Raw genomic sequence first — 22499 nt, 5'->3', positions numbered from 1 at the left:
GGGTTTGCACTTGGTCATTTATTGTTTTTGCTGTTTCTGTGCGGGACACAATTGTTGTGACCTCATAACCCTCCACCTTGTTGATGTCACCTTATCTCTAATTCTGTGTCAAAGCCACTGCAGACTCAAGAGCCTCTCACTTGCTATTGTTTTACACTAGTTAGTCTTCTTTCTCACAGAATATAATTGATGTGTGTGTACAAAATGGGTAACAGCACTGGCAAATGAATACTAAACACACTGTATAATCTCAAAGTGTTCTGCACTTTGCCTTTTCACTTGATTTCCACATCTGCTGACTATTCATGTAATCTACTTTTTTAAGGAATAGGAGTTATACTTTAACTTCTGGTTGATGACTTCTGGATATAAGCCTGAGCAATAGCAAAAGTTTACAGTAATTAATTTTAAAGGACTGCATATGAGCAAGATGTCTATGAAAAGGCTCTCGCTTCTGCTGCTGCTACAGCTGACTTGCTACTTTAGCGGTGGGAGTTGTGGAAAGGTGCTGGTATGGCCAGTGGAATTTAGTCCCTGGCTGAATATAAAGACAATTCTGGAGGAACTTGTCACGAGGGGTCATGAGGTGACTGTTCTGATATCTTCAGCTTCCACTATTCCTAATTCCAGCAAACCATCTACTATGAAATTTGAGACTTTTCCTGTATCTTTAACAAAAAGTGATTATGAGAATTTTATGGAACGTATTCTTGAGGAACTGACATATGTGGCAAAAGATTCCTTTTGGTCCTATCTTTCAACAGTGAAAAATGTATTTTGGGAATTTTTTGATATTGCTTTACGTATGTGTGAAGATGCTGTTTCCAACAAGAAATTAATGACAAAACTGCAGGAATCAAGGTTTGATATCCTTATTGCAGATGCTGTTGGACCCTGTGGTGAATTGCTGGCTGAATTACTTAAAATACCATTCGTGTACAGTCATTACACCTCACCTGGCCACATAATTGAGAAGAAGAGCGGAAGACTTCCATTCCCACCATCTTATGTACCTGTTATGTTTTCAGAATTAAGTGATCGCATGACATTCTTAGAGAGGATAAAAAATATGTTATATGCACTTTACTTTGACCTTTTCTTTATGACATACAAAGAGAAGAAGTGGAATCAGTTTTACAGTGAAGTACTAGGTAAGTTGGGCTTCCTGATAGCTCAGTGTGGTAAAGAATCTACCTGCCAATGCAGGAGACACAGGTTTTATCCTTTGGTCAGGAAGATCCCTTGGAAAAGGAAATGGCATTCCATTCCAGTGTTTTTGCCTGTGAAATCCCATGGACAGAGAAGCCTGTTGTGCTATAGTCCATGGAGTTGAAAGAGTCAGTTACCACTTAGCAACCAAACTACTAGGTAAGTCATGTTTTTAGTTGGTAGCATTAAGTCCTATTTATCCTAGTACCTTGGAAGTTGAGTTTGTCTAAATAGAAATTCACAAAAATTTATCTCAAATAAGTGAAACAGTGAAATAAAAATATGAAATGACCCTCAATCTAACAAATATTATGCAAACACTTAAATTATAGGGTAGGGTAAAGCCCATTACTCGTATCGGATACCAGGAAGTCATTTACCACAGACTGAAGTACCCAGGACATCTGCAAGTGACTATCCAACTTACAAAACTTCTTTTTTTAACTTAAAGTCATTACGAATCTCATAAACTGTCTTGATAGATGAAGACATGTACATGGAGAGTTATACACATATTTGTAGTATAAGTATCCAGTTAGCTTTTAGAAATTGTTTCTGCTTGTGTAGAAACAGATGTATTCCAGATATACTTTATTATCCTATACTATGCTACGGTATGTATTTATCAAGCAACAGACACATTCAAACATCTTGGCCACAACATCCCAAGTTCCTTTACACAAATTATCTTATATACACACATGACAATAGTCTCATTTGATCAAACATTTGTTGTTGTTTTTCTTTTTACTTTCAGGAAGACCTACTACCTTATCAGAGACGATGGGGAAAGCCGAAATGTGGCTCATTCGAACCTACTGGGATTTTTCATTTCCTCGTCCACAACTACCAAATGTTGAATTTGTTGGAGGGCTCCACTGCAAACCTGCCAAGCCCCTGCCTAAGGTCACCTACTCCTCCTTGTTGTTCTTTGTGAACTTTGTGTTTTCAATAGGAACATTCTGTATTGTTTATTTAGAATATTTGATTACAGGTAGTCAGATATGGGAACCTGGATAAAGTGACCTTCCACCTAGAAAGTGATGTATTTCTCTATCAACACAACTATCTGAATTTCATTATCATTACAGAATAAACTAGAGAACATGGGACACTTTGAAAATACATCAATTAAATTACAATTTCATTATTCAACACATAGAGAAGCATCATTCATTAAAGAACACATATTTTTGTATAAAAATATAAATACAGTATATCATAACAATAAATTACAATGTATAGAACAGTCACTCATTTTGGCAACATCATACAGAATGCATGCATTCAATAACAGTATAACATGATATACATATATTTTGTATGAATAATAATAGTTACATTATCACCTGGTGATGCCACCCAGTCATCCTATCTCACTATAATAAGTTACATTATAATTGTATTATCATTATTAGAGGATAATTTTGTATATAGCATATTCCAGAAGTGAGTGCTAATATAGGCAAATGGTGTAGGCACAGTTTCTCTCATCTGACAGTCTACCTGAATGGCAGAACACAATCAAGTTGTAAAAAATGTTATAATATGGCAAGACCAGAGTGCTAAAGAAATATTCAGCATGAATCATATAAAGTATCTCTGATCCATAGATAATTACGAGATCTGAAGGATGCTCAGGAATAAACAAAGGAATAGGGCAGGGGTGGAAGAAGATATGGGCTTCCCTCATAGCTCAGTTGGAAGAAGATATAAAAGAAAGGTAGGTGGAGTAGTAATGACAGTTGCCCAAAGTCCAAGTTTAGTCTAGATAGAAAAAGGCTGAATAAAGAAGAAGATGATGCTGTAGAGGTAAGTTGGAAACAGATAATTATAAACATTTGAAACATCTAGTAGGGCCATTGGGAAGAATAGTGAAAGGATTAAGAAAGGAAGAGATGACGGCGGTGGTTTAGTCTCTAAGTTGCATCCGACTCTTGCAGTCACATGGACTCTAGACTGCTAGGCTCCTCTGTCCATGGGATTCTCCAGTGTGAATACTGGAGCGGGTTACCATTTCCTTCTCCAGAGGATCTTCCCAACCCAGGAATCGAACCCAGGTCTCCTGCATGGCAGGCAGACTCTTTACCGACTAAGCTATGACGAAAGCCCTGAGAAAGAGATAGTCATATATTATTTAAAAATTAAAAGCAAGATGTAGTCACTGGGTTGGACTGTAAATGATGAAGTGTAGGAAGAGACCATTTAGCAGATTATTGCTAGATATAGACAATAATGAGTGGAAACTAGAATATGGTGTTCACAGAGATATCACATTAACACATTTTTTCCTTTATTTTAATTTAATTTATTTTAATTGGGGGATAATTACTTTACATTATTGTGGTGGGTTTTGCCATACATTGACATGAATCAGGACGATTTACTTTAAATAAATTTAAATAAATCTCTGGGTTGGGAATAAAAACATACATTTATATGTACATTCATTTATATTGTTGGAAATAGGCATTTATTTTAGCTAGTGCTGTGGTGAAAAGCCTTAAAACTTACAAAAATACTTTAGTATTTCATCTTCTTCATCTGATCATCAAAACCTTAAAAATTCCCAACATTACAAGAGTTTGTATTAAATGCTGCTGCTGCTAAGTCACTTCAGTCATGTCTGACTTTTTGTGACACTATGGACTGTAGCCCACCAGGCTCCTCTGTCCATGGGATCTCCATGCAAAAATACTGGAGTAGGCAGCCATTCCCTTCTCCAGGGGATCTTCTCGACCCAGGGATCAAATCCTGGTTTCCTGCACTCCAGGCACATTCTTTACCATCTGAGCCACTAGGAAATGCTAAATTATACTAAATCAGATACAATAAAATATTTACTTAGAAAATAACAAATATAATAAGATCACAGTTTTCTTGAAGATTAAAAAAGCATAAGCTAGAATTACAATTTTCAGGATATATATCATAGTGTATTATTTGATTATAGGATAGAGTAAAGATTAAAATGACAGCACACATTTTAGCATAACGTCTTCAAGGTCCACCCATTTTGTCGAAATGGCAGGATTTCCTTCTTTCTCATGGGTGAATAACATTTCATTCTGAGCACGTGTGTGTGTGTGTGTGTGTGTGTGTGCATGTCTCTGTATCTATGAAACATCTTTAAATAATTCATCCATTGGTGGGCACTTAAGTTTCTTCCCTTAGCTAATTGTGAATAATGCTGCAGTCAACATGGAGCACATATACCTCTTCAATATCCTGTTTTTATTTCCTTTGACTGTATACCCAGAAGTAGAATTGCTGGATCATACAATAGATCTATCTTTAATTGTTTTAGGAACCTTCAATTTATGTTCCATAAGGGCTAAACCAATTTACATTCCCACTGAGAGTGTACAAGCATTCACTTTTCTCCACATTCTCACAACACTTTTCTCTTCTTGGTTATAGACTGTCTAATAAGAGTGAGGTAATATCTGATTGTGATTTTGAAATACATTTCCCTGATGATTACTGATGTTGAGTACCTTTTCCTATACCTGGTGACCATTTGGAAATCTTCTTTGTAAAGTGTCTATTTTGTTCATCTGCCCATTCTTTAATTGAATTTTGTTGTATTAGTTGTGCATATATTCTGGATCTCAACCCCTCATTCAATATATGGTTACAAAACTTTTCTTCCATTCTGTAGATCGCATTTTTGTCTTGTTGATTATTTCTTTTGCTGTGCAGAAGCTTTTAAGCTTGTTGTAGTCCCACTTGTGATTTTTTCCTTTTGTTGTGGTCTTGATGTCATATATAAAAACATCGTTTTCAAGACCAGTGCCAAGGAGTTTCATCCTTATATTTTCTTTTAGGGGTGTTATGGTATCTGGTCTTATGTTTAAGTCATTGATTCGAGTTGTTTTTGTGAGTGGTATAAGATAGAGGTCTTGTTTTTGGCTTTTTTATTTTTTTCATATGTTTATCCAGTTTTCTCAGAAAAGAAAGTGACTAATATTTCCACAATTGGTGTTCTTGTCTCCCCTGCTCCCTTGTTGAATATTAGTTGAACCCTGTATGCTGTTCCATGGTCTATGTGTCTATTTGGGGGCCAGTACACTATTATTTGAAATATTGAAACTTTGTGGTAAATATGAAATTTCAAGGTGTGATTCTTTTGGGTTTTGATAATGTCGACATTTTAACAGTTTTAGTCTTCCAGTCCATGTCACATGATGCCTTTCCATTTTTTATGTTTTCTTCTATTTCTTACAATTTCTTATAGTTATCACTGTACAGATCTTTCACTTCACTGATTAAATTTATTTCTAGGTATTTTCTTGCTTTTGATGCTGTTGTGATTGGGATAGTTTTTTTTCAGACGTTTCATTATTAGTACACAGTAATGAAACTGAATTCTATATAGCGGGATTAGGCATCCTTATTTTGTTTCTGATTAGAGAAAAAGCTTTCAAGTGTTCACTGTTGAGTATAACGTTAGTTTTGGGTTTTTTATATATGTTCTTTATTACACTGAGGTATGTTCCTTCACACCTTACATGTTGAGGGTTTTATCATAAAAGAATGTCATATCTTGTCAAATGTTTTTTGGACATCTGTTGAGATAATCAAGTTATTTTATAGTTCATTCTATTTGTCCTTGCATCACAAAGATAAATCTCACTTGGTCTTAGTATATAATTCTTTTAATGTGCTCTTGAATTTGGCTTGTTGATATTTTGTTGAGAATTTTTGCATTAATATTCAATCTGGATATTGACTTTAGTTTTATCTCCTTGCAATGTCCTTATCTATTTGGTATCATGATCGTGGTGATGACCTTGTAGGATGAGTTTGGAAATGTTCCTACCCTCCTCTTTAATTTTTAAAGATTTTTGAAGAACTGGCATTAATTATTCTATAATATTTCATAGAATACATCAGTGAAGCCATCAGGCCCTGGGCCCTTTGTGTGTTGATAAGTTTTTGATTACCAATTCAATTTCTTTACTTATTAGGACTGTTCAGATTTTCTACTTCTTCCTGATTCAGTCTTGGTAGGTTCTGTTTTTAAGTTCTCCATTCTTCTCATATATGTATTAATAATTTCTTAGCTTATAATTATTCATGGTAGTCTCGGGATCCTATCTAATTTTTAAGTATCAGTTGTAATGTCTCCATTTCATTTCTAATTTTATTTATTTGAGTCACTTTTTTTCTTGATTAGTCTAACTAAAGGTTTTCAATTTTGTTTATCTTTTGGAAAAGACAGAGAAGGACAAATACTGTAAGATATCACTTGTATATGAAATCTAAAAATGCCAAACTTGTAATAACAGAGAGTAATATGGTAGTTGCCAGGACTGAGAGGTGGAAGAACAGGAGAAATGTTGTTTAAGGATACAAATTTGCATTTCTTAGTAAATAAATACTAGAGATCTCAGGTACAGAATAGTGAATATGCATACATGCTCAGTCATGTCTGACTCTTCGTGACCCTGTGAACTATAGCCAGCCAGTCTCCTCTGTCGATCAGATATCCCAGGCAGGAATATTGGGGTGGGTTGCCATTTAAAATTTGGAATTATTCTGGTATAGAAAGTAACTTTTTTTTTAATCAGAAAGGATCAAGGACCACAAAGCAAAATAATTCAGAAACAATTCCAGGCAAATACGGATTCACCAGGAGCTTTATTTAGTTAGAAGTGAATTACTCAAAAGCTGACCAGACCTGTTTTGCAGAAAGCTCTGGGCACCTCTTCCTCTGTGGAGCAGGTGCTCCCAGGGGGACTCATTGAAGTCATATTGAAGGTTCTTCACCACAGTTAGACATAGCACATCCATCTATGACATTAATTATGCAAGTTCAGGACAAAGGCATCATATGTAAAGAAACACAGCAATATGGTCACTCAAATAAGTAACTATGCAAGGGTAACTTTGGATTATAAATAGAACTCACAGAACTATTTCATACAACTTCCAAACTATAATACTTGACTCCTCAAGTCATTATGACAAAGTTTAAGGTGAAGAATAGGATTACAGAGCTGAATGAATGACATAAAGTGATTCAGATCATATTTTTTTTCATAGTGCTCATAGTCAGGAAACAAAATATTAATGAATACTCTAAATAATTCTCAAAAAGTATGTCTGGAATAAATAAATAAGTTAGCAGAATTATAATAACAAAGAACCAAAGCAAGTTGAATCCGGAAAGTAACTTCCTTCCAAGAATCTATGTTAGTAATTAACATCAAGATTAATGAAGAGTCTGAGGATAATATAGTTTAATAGTACCTCCTTGTACTGAGTACTGGCTCTATCTTATTTCCTGCTTATACAGAAACACATTGCACAAATATGTATAATGGAAGAAATTGACCTCATATCACCCATTCTTTTCCCAGGATCTCAAGGATGAAAAATGTTTAAAAAAAAAAAAAAAGCATCATTATAAAAAACAATATAAAGTTCCTCAAAAAAAATTTTTTTAATGATTTTTTAGTGTTGAATATTTATAGGTACAACTGACCAAAGTCCAAGATGTGAAGTTAACATGTTCAAGAAAATTGGGGGAGTGGGGCGGGTGAGAGAGGGAAATCACTCTATTAGCTAACTGTATAGTATGTGAAAAGAATAATGTGAACTTTCTAATATAAAACCTGTCTACACATATAGCTCAGCAATTCCTTTTCTGGGTTTGTTTCCAAAATAATTGAAATTAGGTTCCCAATGAGATACCTGTACAACATATGCATGAAAGCTCTATTCACAGGAGCCAAGAGGTTGAAGCAACCCAAATGTCCAACAGAGGAAGCAATAAACAAAATGTCATGTATACAAACAACGGAATATTACTCACCTTTAAAAGGAAATTCTGACACGTCACAGCATGAATGAACCTTACATTAAGTGAAAATAAGTAGTCAGAAAAAAAAAAAAAATACTGTGCAATTCAACTTTGAAGAAGTATCCAGACTAATCTCATTTGTAGAAACAGAGTATAATGAAACTTGCCAAAGGCTAGAGAAAGAGAAAAGTAGAGTTTCTTAACGATCATAGACTTCCAGTTTTGTCAGATGAAAAAGTTCTGGAGATTGGTTGCACAATGTGAGTATACTTAACACTACTATACTACACATTTAGGAACAATTAAGAAGTAAGTTTTATGCCATGTGTATCTTACCACAATATTTTTGTAAGAAATCACTACTCTGATATCTCAAGACAATTTCTGATTTTCTCTCTTTAGTTGCTTGTAGCAATCCCTTCAATAATGTATGTTATGCTGCTGCTCTTTTGTGATGGGCACATTTTTTTTTCACAGGAAATGGAAGAGTTTGTGCAGAGCTCTGGAGAAAATGGTATTGTGGTGTTTTCTTTGGGGTCAATGGTCAGTAACATGTCAGAAGACAGAGCCAAGGTGATTGCATCAGCCTTCGCTCAAATTCCACAAAAGGTAGATGCAATAACTTAATCATGGACAACTCTTTAATAAGTCTGTGAAACTCTGTAAAGGTCCGATCTTAGACATTTTCTATCAGAAAGGTAAATAATATGATAGCAGCAATTTATCTCATATATATACATATATATGTGTATATATAAACCAAAATATACATGGCAGGTGCTATGGCAGTACAAGGAGTGCCTTTCATCCATAATAATTTTAATTAATCAACATAGTAATCAAAAAGAATGATATTTAAGAGACACAGTGTGAATTTTGGTATTATTAATACAATGGTAGCATGAGCAGTAAGATTAACCAGTAAATTCTGCTTTGTCACTTGTTCCTTTTCTTTGAAGGACTTCTGAGGACACAACACACATATAGATGCTCTCGGGAGTTAAACTTTAACAATAAAGGTAGTCATGCAACATTGATTCAAGTCAAACAATTTCACTTTTCATTGTTTTTGAAAGTAGGGCTTAATAATTTGTAATTTAAGAGAACATACTTCTTCAGCAGCACTGATTAACTTATTTTTAAAAATTATGCTGTTGTTTAGTCATTAAGTCATCTGAATCATTGCAATCCCATGGACTACAGCATGCTAGGCTCCCCCGTCCTTCACTATTACCCAGGGTTTGCCCAGAGTCATGTCCATCGATTTAGTGATGCTATCTAACCATGTCATCCTCTGCCAGCCCTTCTCCTTTTGCCTTCAACCTTTCCCAGATCAGGGTCTTTCCAATGAGTTATCAGGTGGCCAGAGTATTGGAACTTCAGCATCAGTACTTCCAATGAATATTCACAATTGGTTTCATTTAGGATTGACTGGTTTGATGTCCTTGCCATTGAAGGGATTCTCAAGAATCTTCTCCAGCACCACAATTCAAAAGTATCAATTCTTCAGTGCTTAACCTTCTTTAAGGACTTCCCCAGTGGCTCAGACGGTAAAGCGTATGCCTATAATGCAAGAGACCTGGGTTCGATCCCTGGGTTGGGAAGATCCTCTGAAGAAGGAAATGGCAACCCACTCAGGTACTCTTGCCTGGAAAATCTCATGGATACAGAAGCCTCGGAAGGCCCAGTCCATGGGGCCGCAAAGAGTTGGACACAATTGAGTGACTTCACCTTATCTTGCCCTACCTAATATTCTTTACTGTCCATCTCTCATATCCATACATATGGAATGGACTACTGGAAAAAAATATAGCTTTGATTATATGGACCTCTTTTGGCAGAGTGATGTCTCTGCTTTTAATACTTTATCTAGATTTGTCATAGCTTTTCTTCCAAGAAGCAAGTGTCTTTTCATTTCATTGCTGAAGTCACCATCCACAATGACTTTGGAGCCCAAGAAGATAAAATATGTCACAGCTTCCACATTTTCCCCACATATTTGCCATGAAGTGATGGGACCAGATGCCATGAAATTATTGTTTTGAATGCTGAGTTTTAAGACAGCTTTTTCACTTTCATTTTTCACCCTCATCAAGAGTCTCTTTCAGTTCAGTTCAGTCACTCAGTCATGTCCGACTCTTTGAGACTCCATAAATTGCAGCACTCCAGGCCTCCCTGTCCATCACCAACTCCCGGAGTTCACTCAGACTCATGTCAATCGAGTCGATGTTGCCATCCAGCCATCTCATTCTCTGTTGTCCCCTTCTCCTCATGCATGGCAAAACCAATACAATACTGTAAAGTTAAAAAAAAAAAAAAAAAAGTCTTCTCCAACACCACAGTTCAAAAGCATTAATTCTTTTGCACTCAGCTTTCTTCACAGTCCAACTCTCACATCCATACATGACCACTGGAAAAATCATAGCCTTGACTACACGGACATTTGTTGGCAAAGTAATGTCTCTGCTTTTCAATATTGCTGTCTAGGTTGATCATAACTTTCCTTCCAAGCAGTAAGCGTCTTTTAAACTCATGGCTACAGTCACCATTTGCAGTGATTTTGGAGCCCCAGAAAATAAAGTCTGGCACTGTTTCCACTGTTTCCCCATCTATTTGCCATGAAGTGATGGGACCAGATGCCATGATCTTGGTTTTCTGAATGTTGAACTTTAAGCCAACTTTTTCACTCTCCTCTTTCACTTTCATCAAGAGGCTTTTTAGTTCCTCTTCACTTTCTGCCACAAGAGTGGTGTCATCTGCATATCTGAGGTTATTGATATTTCTCCCGGCAATCTTGATTCCAGCTTGTGTTTCTTCCAGTCCAGCGTTTCTCATGATGTACTCTGCATATAAGTTAAATAACCAGGGTGACAATATACAGCCTTGACGTACTCCTTTTCTTATTTGGAACCAGTTTGTTGTTCCATGTCCAGTTCTAACTGTTGATTCCCAACCTGCATATAGGTTAGCATAGTCAATGAAGCAGAAGCAGATGTTTTTCTGGAATTCTCTTGCTTTTTCTATGATGTAATGAATGATGGCAATTTGATCTCTCGTTCTTCTGCCTTTTCTAAACCCAGATAGCACATCTGTAAAATCTTGGTTTATGTACTGCTCAGGCTGAGCTAAATGATTTTTGAGTATTACCTTGCTAGCATGTGAAAGGAACATAATTTTACAGTAGTTTGATCATTCTTTGGCATTACCCATCTTTGGGTTTGGAATGAAAACTGACCTTTTCCAGTCCTGTGGCCACTGCTGTGTCTTCCAAATTTGCTGGCATACTGAGTGCAACACTTTAACAGTATCATCTTTTTGGATTTGAAATACCTTAGCTAAATTCCACTAGCTTTCTTCATAGTAATACTTCCTAAGGCCCCATTTTCTTCACACTCCACGATGTGTGGCTCTATGAGTGACCACACCTTCATAGTTATCCAGGTTACTAAGACCTCTTTTGTATAGTTTTTCTGTGTATTCTTGCCACCTCTTCTTAATATCTTCTGCTTCTGTTGGGTCCATACCATTTCTGTCCTTTATTGTGCCCATCTTTGCATAAAATGATCCCTTGGGATATCTAATTTACTTGAAGTGATCTCTAGTCTTTCACATCCCATTGATTTCTCTATTTCTTTGCATTGTTCACTTAAGAAGGCCTTCTTATCTCTCCTATCTATCCTCTGAAATTCTGCATTCAGTTGAGTATATTTTTCTTTCCCTTTCTCCCTTGGCCTTCACTCCCCTTCTTTTCTGCATTATTTATAAAGCCTCCTCAGATAACCACTTTGCCTTCTGGCATTTCATTTTCTTTGAGATTGTTTTGATCACTGCCTCCTGTACAGTGTTACACACCTCTATCCACAGTTCTTCAGGCACTCTGTATATCAGATATAACCCTTGAATCTATTCATCACCTCCACTGTGTAATTATATGGGATTTGATTTCTATCATACCTGAATGGCCTAGCAGTTTTCCCCACTTTCAATTTAAGTGTCTCTTCAATTCAAATCTGAATTTTCCACTCAGGTGCTCATGATCTGAACCACAGTCAACTCCAGGTCTTGTGTTGCTGACTGTATAGAGCATCTCCATCCTCGGCTATAAATAACATAATCAATCTGATTTCGGTATTGACCATCTGGTGATGTCCATGTATAGAGTCATCAGTTGTTGGAAAAGGATGTTTACTATGACCAGTGTGTTCTCTTGACCGAAGTCTGTTAGCCTTTGCCTGCTTCTTTTAGTACTACAAGGCCAAACTTGCCTGTTACCCTAGATATCTCTTGACTTCTTACTTTTACATTCCAATCCCTATGATGAAAAGACTTCTTCTTCTTCATTATTATTTTATTTTATTTTTTTAGTTTTAATTCTAGAAGGTCTTGTGGATCTTGCTGAATCAATCTTTAGCTTCTTCAGCATTAGTGCCTGGGGCATAGACCTGGATTGCTGTGATGTTGAATGGTTTGCCTTGGAAATGAACCAAGATCATTCTGTTGTTTTTGAGATTGCACCCAAGCACTCCATTTCAGAACTTTTTGTTGACTGTGAGAGCTACTCCATTTCTTCTAAGGAATTCTTAACCACAGTAGTAGATATAATGGTCATCTGAATTAAATTCATTGAACTTGTTCATTTAGTTCATGGATTCCTAAGATGTTGATATTCACTCTTGCCATCTCCTGCTTGACCATGTCCATTACCTCGATTTCATTGGCCTAACATTCCAGGATCTTATGTTCTTTACAGCATCATACTTTCACCACCAGACACATCCACAACTGAGCATCATTTCTTCATTGGCCCAGTCACTTCATTCTTTCTGGAACTATTAGTAATTGCCCTCCACTCTTCCTCAGCAGGATATTGGACACATTCTGACCTGGAGAACTCATCTTCCAGTGTCATATATCTTTGCTTTTTCATACTGTTCATGTGGTTCTCACGGCAAAGATAGTGGAGTGGTTGTCCATTCCCTCCTCCAGTGGACCACAGCTTGTCAGAACACTCCACTATGACCCATCTGCCCTTGGGTAGCCCTGCAGAAAATGGCTCATAGCTTCATTGAGTTACACAAGCCCCTTTATGGTGACAAGGCTGTGATCTATGAAAGGGATTAATAAATTATAAAGAAGCCAAAATATTTATCTTAGGTGATTGACTGCATACTTTTTCCTCTCTATAATCAAAAAGCATAAAATTCTAATAAATAACTTCCCCTTTTAACTACTTGATATAAGTAAACTCTTTTGCAACAGTCAAAAATAAATAAATCACTGAATATCGAATTTGAAAATGAGCACTAGCATATAAAGAAAACAAATGAATGTGTAGGTTATGTGTAATCTGCCACTGGCTTGTTGTATTGGAAACAAAACCACCTATCCATGGAAGAAAAGCTATGACAAACACAGACAGTGTTTTAAAAAGCAAAGCAGCACTTGTCCGGAAAAGTCCATATAGTCAAAGCTATGCTTTTTCAGTAGTCGTGTATGGATGTGAGAGTTGGACCATAAAGAAGGCTGATGGCCAAAGAATTGTTGCTTTTGAATTGTGGTGCTGGAGAAGATGCTTGAGAGTCCCCTGACTGCAGGATCAAACCAGTCAATCCTAAGTTAATCAACCTTGAATATTCATTGGAAGGACTGATGCTGAAGCTGAAGCTCCAATACCTTGGCCATCTGATGCAAAGAGATGGCTCATTGAAGAAGACCTTGATGCTGAGAAAGATCAAGGGCAGGAGTAAAAGGGAGTGACAGAGGATGAGTTGGTTGGATAGCAACACTGAATCAATGGATATGAATATGAGCAACTTCTGAGAGATAGTGAAGGACAGGGAAGCCTAGCATGCTACAGTCCATGGGATGCAAAGAGTTGGACACAACTTAGTGACTGAAAAGCAACAACAAAACAGTTTTTTTTTTTTAATATTTGAATTGGTCTTTGAAAATCTCACTTGTCTCTGCCATCATGTGTACATAATTAATACATCAAATGTAGGTATTCCTATGTATGTCCTTCTATTACTAGTTACCATTACTTAATATGTCTTCATTTCCTTACATGTCATATGGACGATATGTAATTATATGTATCTTAGTCAATTTAGAAATTATTATTATAACTTGGAAGTTCAACTCATAGAATAAGGTATTTCCTTTGCTTTTAACAGGTGCTATGGAGATATGATGGCAAAAAACCAGATACCTTAGGACCCAACACCCGGTTGTATAAATGGCTTCCCCAGAATGACCTTCTTGGTGAGACTTGTCAGAACAAATAATGAAAATATGAGTAACAGCCAAGCAGAGTGAGAGTGCTTCAACAGGAAACACACTTAGAAAGCAATTAATTATTGAAACACTGAAAAAGAAAACTTTACTAGTCTATTATAATTGTCTTTGCTATGAGAAAAAAAGGAGAACATATAAAAGTTGTCAGTTTATTCTACGTAGTCACATCCCTTACAGCCAGAATCTTTACTTTAGCTGTAATTACTTCTCCCAGTGAACTTTTCAATAACTTCCTGAATTGTTGTTCTGTTTCTGAATTCTTTCATTATACTCATCATTTCCATTCTGTAGAGGTATGTTCAGATCAGATCAGTCGCTCAGTCATGTCCGACTCTTTGCAACCCTATGAATTGCAGCATGCCAGGCCTCCCTGTCCATCACCAACTCCCGGAGTTCACTCAGACTCACGTCCATCAAGTCAGTGATGCCATCCAGCCATCTCATCATCTGTCGTCCCCTTCTCCTCCTGCCCCCAATCCCTCCCAGCATCAGAGTCTTTTCCAATGAGTCAACTCTTTGCATGAGGTGGCCAAAGTACTGGAGTTTCAGCTTTAGCATCATTCCTTCCACAGAAATCCCAGGGCTGATCTCCTTCAGAATGGATTGGTTGAATCTCCTTGCAGTCCAAGGGACTCTCAAGAGTCTTCTCCAACACCACAGTTCAAAAGCATCAATTCTTCGGCGCTCAGCTTTCTTCACAGTCCAAATCTCACATCCATACATGACCACAGGAAAAACCATAGCCTTGACTAGACGAACCTTTGTTGGCAAAGTAATGTCTCTACTTTTGATTATGCTATCTAGGTTAGTCATAACTTTCCTTCCAAGGAGTAAGCGTCTTTTAATTTCATGGCTGCAGTCACCATCTGTAGTGATTTTGGAACCCAGAAAAATAAAGTCTGACACTGTTTCCACTGTTTCTGCATCTATTTCCCATGAAGTGGTTGGACCAGATGCCATGATCTTCATTTACTGAATATTGAGCTTTAAGCCAACTTTTTCACTCTCCTCTTTCACTTTCATCAAGAGGCTTTTTAGTTCCTCTTCACTTTCTGCCATAAGGGTGGTGTCATCTGCATATCTGAGCTTATTGATATTTCTCCCCGCTATCTTGATTCCAGCTTGTGTTTCTTCCAGTCCAGCATTTCTCATGATGTACTCTACATATAAGTTAAATAAACAGGGTGACAATATACAGCCTTGACGAACTCCTTTTCCTATTTGGAACCAGTGTGTTGTTCCATGTCCGGTTCTAACTGTTGCTTCCTGACCTGCATATAGGTTTCTCAAGAGGCAGGTCAGGTGGTCTGGTATTCCCATCTCTTTCAGACTTTTCCACAGTTTATTGTGACCCACACAGTCAAAGGCTTTGGCATAGTCAATAAAGCAGAAATAGATGCTTTTCTGGACCTCTTGCTTTTTCCATGATCCAGCGGATGTTGGCAATTTGATCTCTGGTTCCTCTGCCTTTTCTAAAACCAGCTTGAACATCAGGAAGTTCACAGTTCAAATATTACTGAAGTCTGGCTTGGAGAATTTTGACATTACTTTACTAGCGTGTGAGATGAGTGCAATTGTGCGGTAGTTTGAGCATTCTTTGGCATTGCCTTTCTTTGGGATTGGAATGAAAACTGACCTTTTCTAGTCCTGTGGCCACTGCTGAGTTTTCCAAGTTTGCTGGCATATTGAATGCAGCACTTTCACAGCATCATCTGTCAGGATTTGAAATAGCTCAACTGGAATTCCATCACCTTCACTCGCTTTCTTCATAGTGATGCTTTCTAAGGCCCACTTGACTTCACGTTCCAGGATGTCTGGCTCTAGGTCAGTGATCACACCATCGTGATTATCTGGGTCGTGAAGATCTTTTCTGTACAGTTCTTCTGTGTATTCTTGCCATCTCTTCTTAATATCTTCTGCTTCTGTTAGGTTCATACCATTTCTGTCCTTTATCAAGCCCATCTTTGTAAGAAATGTTCCTTTGGTATCTCTGATTTTCTTGAAGAGATCCCTAGTCTTTCCCATTCTCTTGTTTTCCCCTATTTCTTTGCATTGATCGCTGAAGAAGGCTTTCTTATCTCTTCTTGCTATTCTTTGGAACTCTGCATTCAGATGTTTACATCTTTCCTTTTCTCCTTTGCTTTTCGCTTCTGTTCTTTTCACAGCTATTTGTAAGGCCTTCCCAGACAGCCATTTTGCTTTTCTGCATTTTTTTCCACAGGGATCGTCTTGATCCCTGTCTCCTGTACAATGTCACAAACTTCATTCCATACTTCATCAGGCACTCTGTCTATCAGATCTAGGCCCTTAAATCTATTTCTCACTTCCACTGTATAATCATAAGGGATTTGATTTAGGTCATACCTGAATGGTCTAGTGGTTTTCCCTACTTTCTTCAATTTAAGTCTGAATTTGGCAATATGGAGTTCATGGTCTGAGCCACAGTCAGCTCCTGGTCTTGTTTTTGCTGACTGTATAGAGCTTTTCCATCTTTGGCTGCAAAGAATATAATCAGTCTGATTTCAGTGTTGACCATCTGGTGATGTCCATGTTTAGAGTCTTCTCTTGTGTTGTTGGAAGAGGGTGTTTGTTATGACCAGTGCATTTTCTTGGCAAAACTCTATTAGTCTTTGCCCTGCTTCATTCCATATTCCAAGGCCAAATTTGCCTGTTACTCCAGGTGTTTCTTGACTTCCTACTTTTGCATTCCAGTCCCCTCTAATGAAAAGGATATCTTTTCTGGGTGTTAGTTCTAAAAGGTCTTGTAGGTCTTCATAGAACCGTTCAACTTCAGCTTATTCAGCATTACTGTTTGGGGCATAGACTTGGATTACTGTGATATTGAATGGTTTGCCTTGGAAACGAACAGAGATCATTCTGTCATTTTCGAGATTGCATCCAAGTACTGCATTTCGGACTCTTTTGTTGACCATGATGGCTACTCCATTTCTTCTGAGGGATTCCTGCCCGCAGTAGTAGATATAATGGTCATCTGAGTTAAATTCACCCATTCCAGTCCATTTCAGTTCGCTGATTCCTAGAATGTCGACATTCACTCTTGCCATCTCTTGTTTGACCACTTCCAATTTGCCTTGATTCATGGACCTGACATTCCAGGTTCCTATGCAATATTGCTCTTTACAGCATGAAAAGAACTCTTGTGCCATACCAATGACTCTCAATTTTCTGTAAAGAAAAAAAAAAAAGCACAATCATTTTTGTGAAACAATAACACACTTCATGATAAAATTTAGCTTTTCCTTCCTCTGGTTCCGGTGCCACTACTATTATCCTTCTTTTCCCCTGACACCATTCCTATCAAGCTAAATGGCTTCACTATACCTTTAGGTGAATAAATTCCGGCATGTCCTCTTCTTTTTTTGCACATGTGGTTTCTTTTACCCAGAATGCTCTTTCAAGTTGTTCCCCTGCCATCCTGGATTCATTTGTGACGTTCAAGTGACTCAGCACTTCTTTCACAAAGTCTTCATTTACTCCTTCAGCAGACATAGTCGTTTCTTCTCTGAATTCTGAAAGCAAATAAAAGCACTTTCATATGCGTAATAATCTGTTATCTAAAAGATACTCTTCAATCCACTGCCTTATAATGCCAGTTTCTCATTTTATTCTGAGTTATAATTAATAACCTTACTGAAATTCACTCAATCCTAGGCCATCCAAAAACCAAAGCCTTTATAACTCACGGTGGAAGCAATGGTGTTTATGAGGCCATCTATCACGGGATCCCTATGGTGGGCACTCCTTTGTTTGCTGATCAAGCTGATAACATTGCTCGAATGAAATCCAAGGGAACAGCTGTCAGGTTGGACTTGGAAACAATGTCAACAAGAGATTTGCTCAACGCATTGAAGGAAGTCATTAATAATCCTTCGTGAGTATATATGTATATATATATATATATATATTTCTTTTTTTTTTTCCTTTACTAGCTAATCCTTCTAGAGAAGTTCTCATCTGAAGGCCAGGGAGGCAGTGATGAGTCTTCACATAAGCACAAGAAGGTGTAAGATTTGCTCAATGTTTTGAAAACAGACAAAAATAACGGGTTGTGAATGTCACATTAAGATTTTTTCATGGTTTTATGGAAAAAGTTTGTCAGTGTTTTAAAGACAGTGGAGAAATGTTGAAAACTTAATCATTAGAATGAGAAGAACCACTGAAATGGTAATAGAAGGATTAAGAAGCATTGAGAACAAAGTTATTGTAAGGAACCATGAATGCTATGGATACTCATCTGCCCACTTTCTTTCAGCATGTGAACGTCTCAAATGTTTTAAACCCTTAAAGATGGTTTATTTTCACTAAACCATCATGACATCATCCACTTCAAATTCCAATTACATTTATATTTTCCAACTTTTCTATGCTAATATTTGACTCCATCTCTGATAAATGATAAACAGCTATAACTTTCTAATTACCCAGTTTCAACTATGTATATACTATTTATAAATGTGGGTGTATTCTAGGGTTGTTTTTTTTTGTTTGTTTTTTGTTTTTTTTTTTTACTGTGGTCATTTTGTCTTGTTTGGAAGAATTATAAATCTAAACATAATGGACTCGGGAGGAGTATGTTGATATGAAAAAGTGAAAGTGTTGGTTTCTCAGTTGTGTTTGACTCTTTGGGACCCCATAGACTGTATCCCACCATTCCTCAGTCCATGGAATTTTCCAGGCAAGAACATGGGAATAGGTAGCCATTCTCTTCTCCAGAGGATCTTGCTGATCCAGGGATCAAACCAGGTCTCTGCATTGCAGGCAGATTCTTTACATCTGAGCCACCGGGGAATCCCATATGTTGGGATATTCCTTTTTTAAAAAATGTTACATAATTTTTAAAGGTTATTTTCCATTTAAAGTAATTACCAAATAGTGGCTAAATTTCCAGTGTTGTACAACACCTCCTTGAGCTTATATTATTCCCAGTAATTTTGCCTCCTACTCCCCCACCTGTGTGTTTCTACTACCCCAAATCTGGTAACCAATAGATTGTTTTCTGTATCTGCTAGTCTGTAATAATATTTTGATCCCATCATTGATAAATGATAAACAACTAGAATTTTCTAATTTACTCAATTATAACTATGTAGATACAGCTTATAAATGTAAGTATCTTCAGAGTTCTTTTATTTGTGCTTGTTTTTGTCTTATTTGGAATAGATAGTTATGTTGGGATATTCCTATTTAAAAGCCACATTTTCTGAAAACGGAAATACTTTATTTCTAAATCACTTCAGGATATACATGAATTCCAATGACACAATTATATTAATATCACAAATATGATGTATATATTCCCCCTTTTTTATCATAATGACTTTGTAAAGAAAACATTTTGAGAATGTGTCAGTAATAGCAGCAAAAATCATTTTGTGTTTTATAAGCAGTGTTATTTAAATTTAATTTTAGCACAGCTATTGTCCTAAGTGAGCAGCATAAAAAGCACTATTTTTCTTTTTTTTAAAGAAACAAATCTTTCATTTGCTGTTTTTAAATAAATGTATGTATCTCTAGTATATTTGTATGTCTTTTTAATTTTTAATAATGTAATGTTGGAGTCAAAAATGAAGATATACTGACTGTTCATGATATGCTACATGTTGTATTTAGTAAAACAGTGTTACTTTACACATATTAAGTAACTTCTTTATTGTAGTCTATTCCTATTGTATTAAAAATATATTTCCAGGATTACTGCAGTCTTTGCAAAAACCCAGTGCTCCTCCTGTGTTTTTGACAGTAAAGGGAGAAAAGTTACTTCCATTGTTATTACTACATTGCCATGTTATAGCACTTTGTGATTTAAAGTTCATGTGCTATATCTCTTTATCCTTCTTTCTTGTCTGTTAGTCTGCCATCATTTCAGCAGTAGAAACAAGTGTGCCTGCAATGCCTGAGAGTAAAATGCTGAGCCTTCTCCAGAATTTTAGAACAAGAACCAGAACAACAAAACTAGTAAACATTTACTGAGTGTCTACTGCATGCCAGGAATGCCTCTAAGAATCAATACAATATTATCAAAATAATTAGATAAGGTACTATTCCTAGACATTTTATAGTACAATGAAAAACTGAGAAACAGATTCTATCATGATTGAGCCCTCCAAAGTAAAATTAAAAGTTTAAAAAATAAAAAAGTTTTAAAATGTTAATAAAATTAATTTTTTTAAAAATTTGAAGAACAGAAAGAATAAAAAAGCAGCCAACAAAGTAAGAGTCAGGAATCAAACTGAGTCAATCTACTTCCACATTTTCAACCACCACTTCACTAATGTAAGATCAGCGTTGTCTGGACATGTCTCCAAACCTCATCACTGATTTACCTGCTATATCTAGATTATAACATTTTGAAATACATCTATCAGGTCCATTAACAATTCTTTATGAGATGATTCAAACTTTGGACAAACATATTATGAATTTCTTTTCTTTTCTTTCCCTTTGGGACAGCTCATCCCATTCTTTAGAATACACAATCTTGTTCTCCCCCATTTTCTTTCTTTTCTTTGCAGCTTGAAACATTATGCATTTAAGAAATCCTAGCCCATAAGCTAATATCTCAATAATCACCTCAGAGAAAATTATGGTTTTCTTCCACTCTGTGTTGCACTCTGTTACCATCTGCAAGAAAATTTCACATATTTATTTATTATAGCTCATTCCATAAATGATAACTGTTTGATTTTCCTTCAGCTACAAAGAGAATGTGATGAGATTATCAGCCATTCAACATGATCAGCCTATGAAGCCCTTGGACAGAGCAGTCTTCTGGATCGAGTTTGTCATGCGCCACAAAGGAGCCAAGCACTTGCGGCCAGCTATCCATGACCTCACCTGGTTCCAGTACCACTCTCTGGATGTCATTGGGTTCCTACTGGCCTGTGTGGCAACTGCCATATTTGTTATCACAAAGTGTTGTCTATTTTGTTGCTTGAAGTTTGCTAAATTAGGAAAGAAGGAGAAAAGAGACTAGCTGTATCTGAGACCTCAGCGCAGGTGTCCCCTGATGATCTGAGGTGGAGCTGATGCAATAATAGAAACAAAGTGAGCAATAAATGTGATGTGCTTGAATTGTCCCAAACCCATTGCTTCCTACCCCAGTCCATGGAAAAATTATCTTTCACAAAACTGGCTCCTGGAGCCTAAAAATTTGGGTACTGCTGCACTAGCAGTTCTGCCTCATAAGTAGAACTCTCCATAAAACTATGTCGATATGTATTGAAATTTATTGTTTTAATGCAAAAGTATACTAAAAAGATATGATTGAATTTAACTGGTTTTCACATATTGCGTGTAGAAACAAGAACAATAAAAGTCTATTCATAGTATCCATATTATTTTGTAGATATTCAGAATTTTACCTTGATTTTTGTATAGAATTTTATAGCTTTTCCTTGCTATAGAAATTGTTCAATAATTGGAATTCTTTTGAAAAATTCACCCTTTAATTTTATTTATGAGACCACTAATAGTTCTTCATTTTTACTGTGCATCCATCCTCAACATCACTTCTTACCTAAAGCCATGGCAAGACACTTGCCTTTGTCCAGTTAATCTCATTTGCCTTTGGAGTGTTTGTGGAACTAGAAGTATAGCAACTGCTACATGCTTCCTTTTATAAAATTGAGATATTTGCAAAAACCTTTAATTTCATGACCTAATTCTCTTTTTGTCATCCACCTTTTATTCACCTATTATTTTCACTCCCATAATCAGCCTTTGCTAATGGATATAAGTTCTCAACTGTATGTTAAGAAAATTATAACCTGAACTCTATATTCAGGTTGAACTCTAAATTCAAAAGAGACTTTTGAATTTTCTTTCTTGCCAAAGCTACCTGAATATATCTATGATCTTATCTATATCTATATACATATCTAAATCTATGTATATATTTACAATTCAGGACACAGCACCACATAGCTACTTGCAGATATGATGAAAAATTCAATGGGTTTGTTGAACACAGACTGAATTATTTACTATTATATTATAATATGGGCTTCCCTGGTAGCTCAGCTGGTAAAGAAACCACCTGCAATGCAGGAGACCCCAGTTTGATTCCTGGGTTGGGAAGATTCCCCTGGAGAAGGGATAGGCTACCCACTCCAGTATTCTTGGGCTTCCCTGGTAGCTCAGATGGTAAAGAATCTGCCTGCAAAGGGGG

The 22499-nt window shown here is 36.5% G+C and overlaps 1 protein-coding gene across 2 annotated transcripts; it reads left to right on the top strand.

Annotated features, from left to right (window-relative positions):
• Window positions 1–388: 388 nt before the first annotated feature.
• LOC133249618 (UDP-glucuronosyltransferase 2B17-like) lies at window positions 389–21666 on the top strand. Of its 2 annotated transcripts, XM_061420342.1 has the most exons (6): window positions 389–1151; window positions 1967–2115; window positions 8495–8626; window positions 14191–14278; window positions 17984–18203; window positions 21026–21666. In XM_061420342.1, the coding sequence occupies exons 1-6, from the start codon at window positions 422–424 to the stop codon at window positions 21303–21305; spliced, it is 1599 nt and encodes a 532-aa protein (XP_061276326.1). In that variant the 5' UTR covers window positions 389–421; the 3' UTR covers window positions 21306–21666. The 2 variants fall into 2 exon arrangements, with proteins under 2 accessions (XP_061276326.1, XP_061276327.1); XM_061420343.1 differs by lacking the exon at window positions 8495–8626.
• The last annotated feature ends 833 nt before the right edge of the window (window positions 21667–22499 follow it).

This window comes from Bos javanicus, chromosome 6 (assembly GCF_032452875.1).
Source record: "Bos javanicus breed banteng chromosome 6, ARS-OSU_banteng_1.0, whole genome shotgun sequence".
Lineage (NCBI taxonomy): Eukaryota > Metazoa > Chordata > Mammalia > Artiodactyla > Bovidae > Bos > Bos javanicus.
This window is presented reverse-complemented; position numbering and strand designations above follow the sequence as displayed.

Coding starts and splice junctions, on each gene's coding strand:
- LOC133249618 (XM_061420342.1), top strand. CDS start 422: ATGAGCAAGATGTCTATGAAAAGGCTCTCGCTTCTGCTGCTGCTACAG. Junction 2,116..8,494: donor CTGCCAAGCCCCTGCCTAAG/GTCACCTACTCC, acceptor TTTTTTTCACAG/GAAATGGAAGAGTTTGTGCA. Junction 18,204..21,025: donor GAAGTCATTAATAATCCTTC/GTGAGTATATAT, acceptor ATTTTCCTTCAG/CTACAAAGAGAATGTGATGA.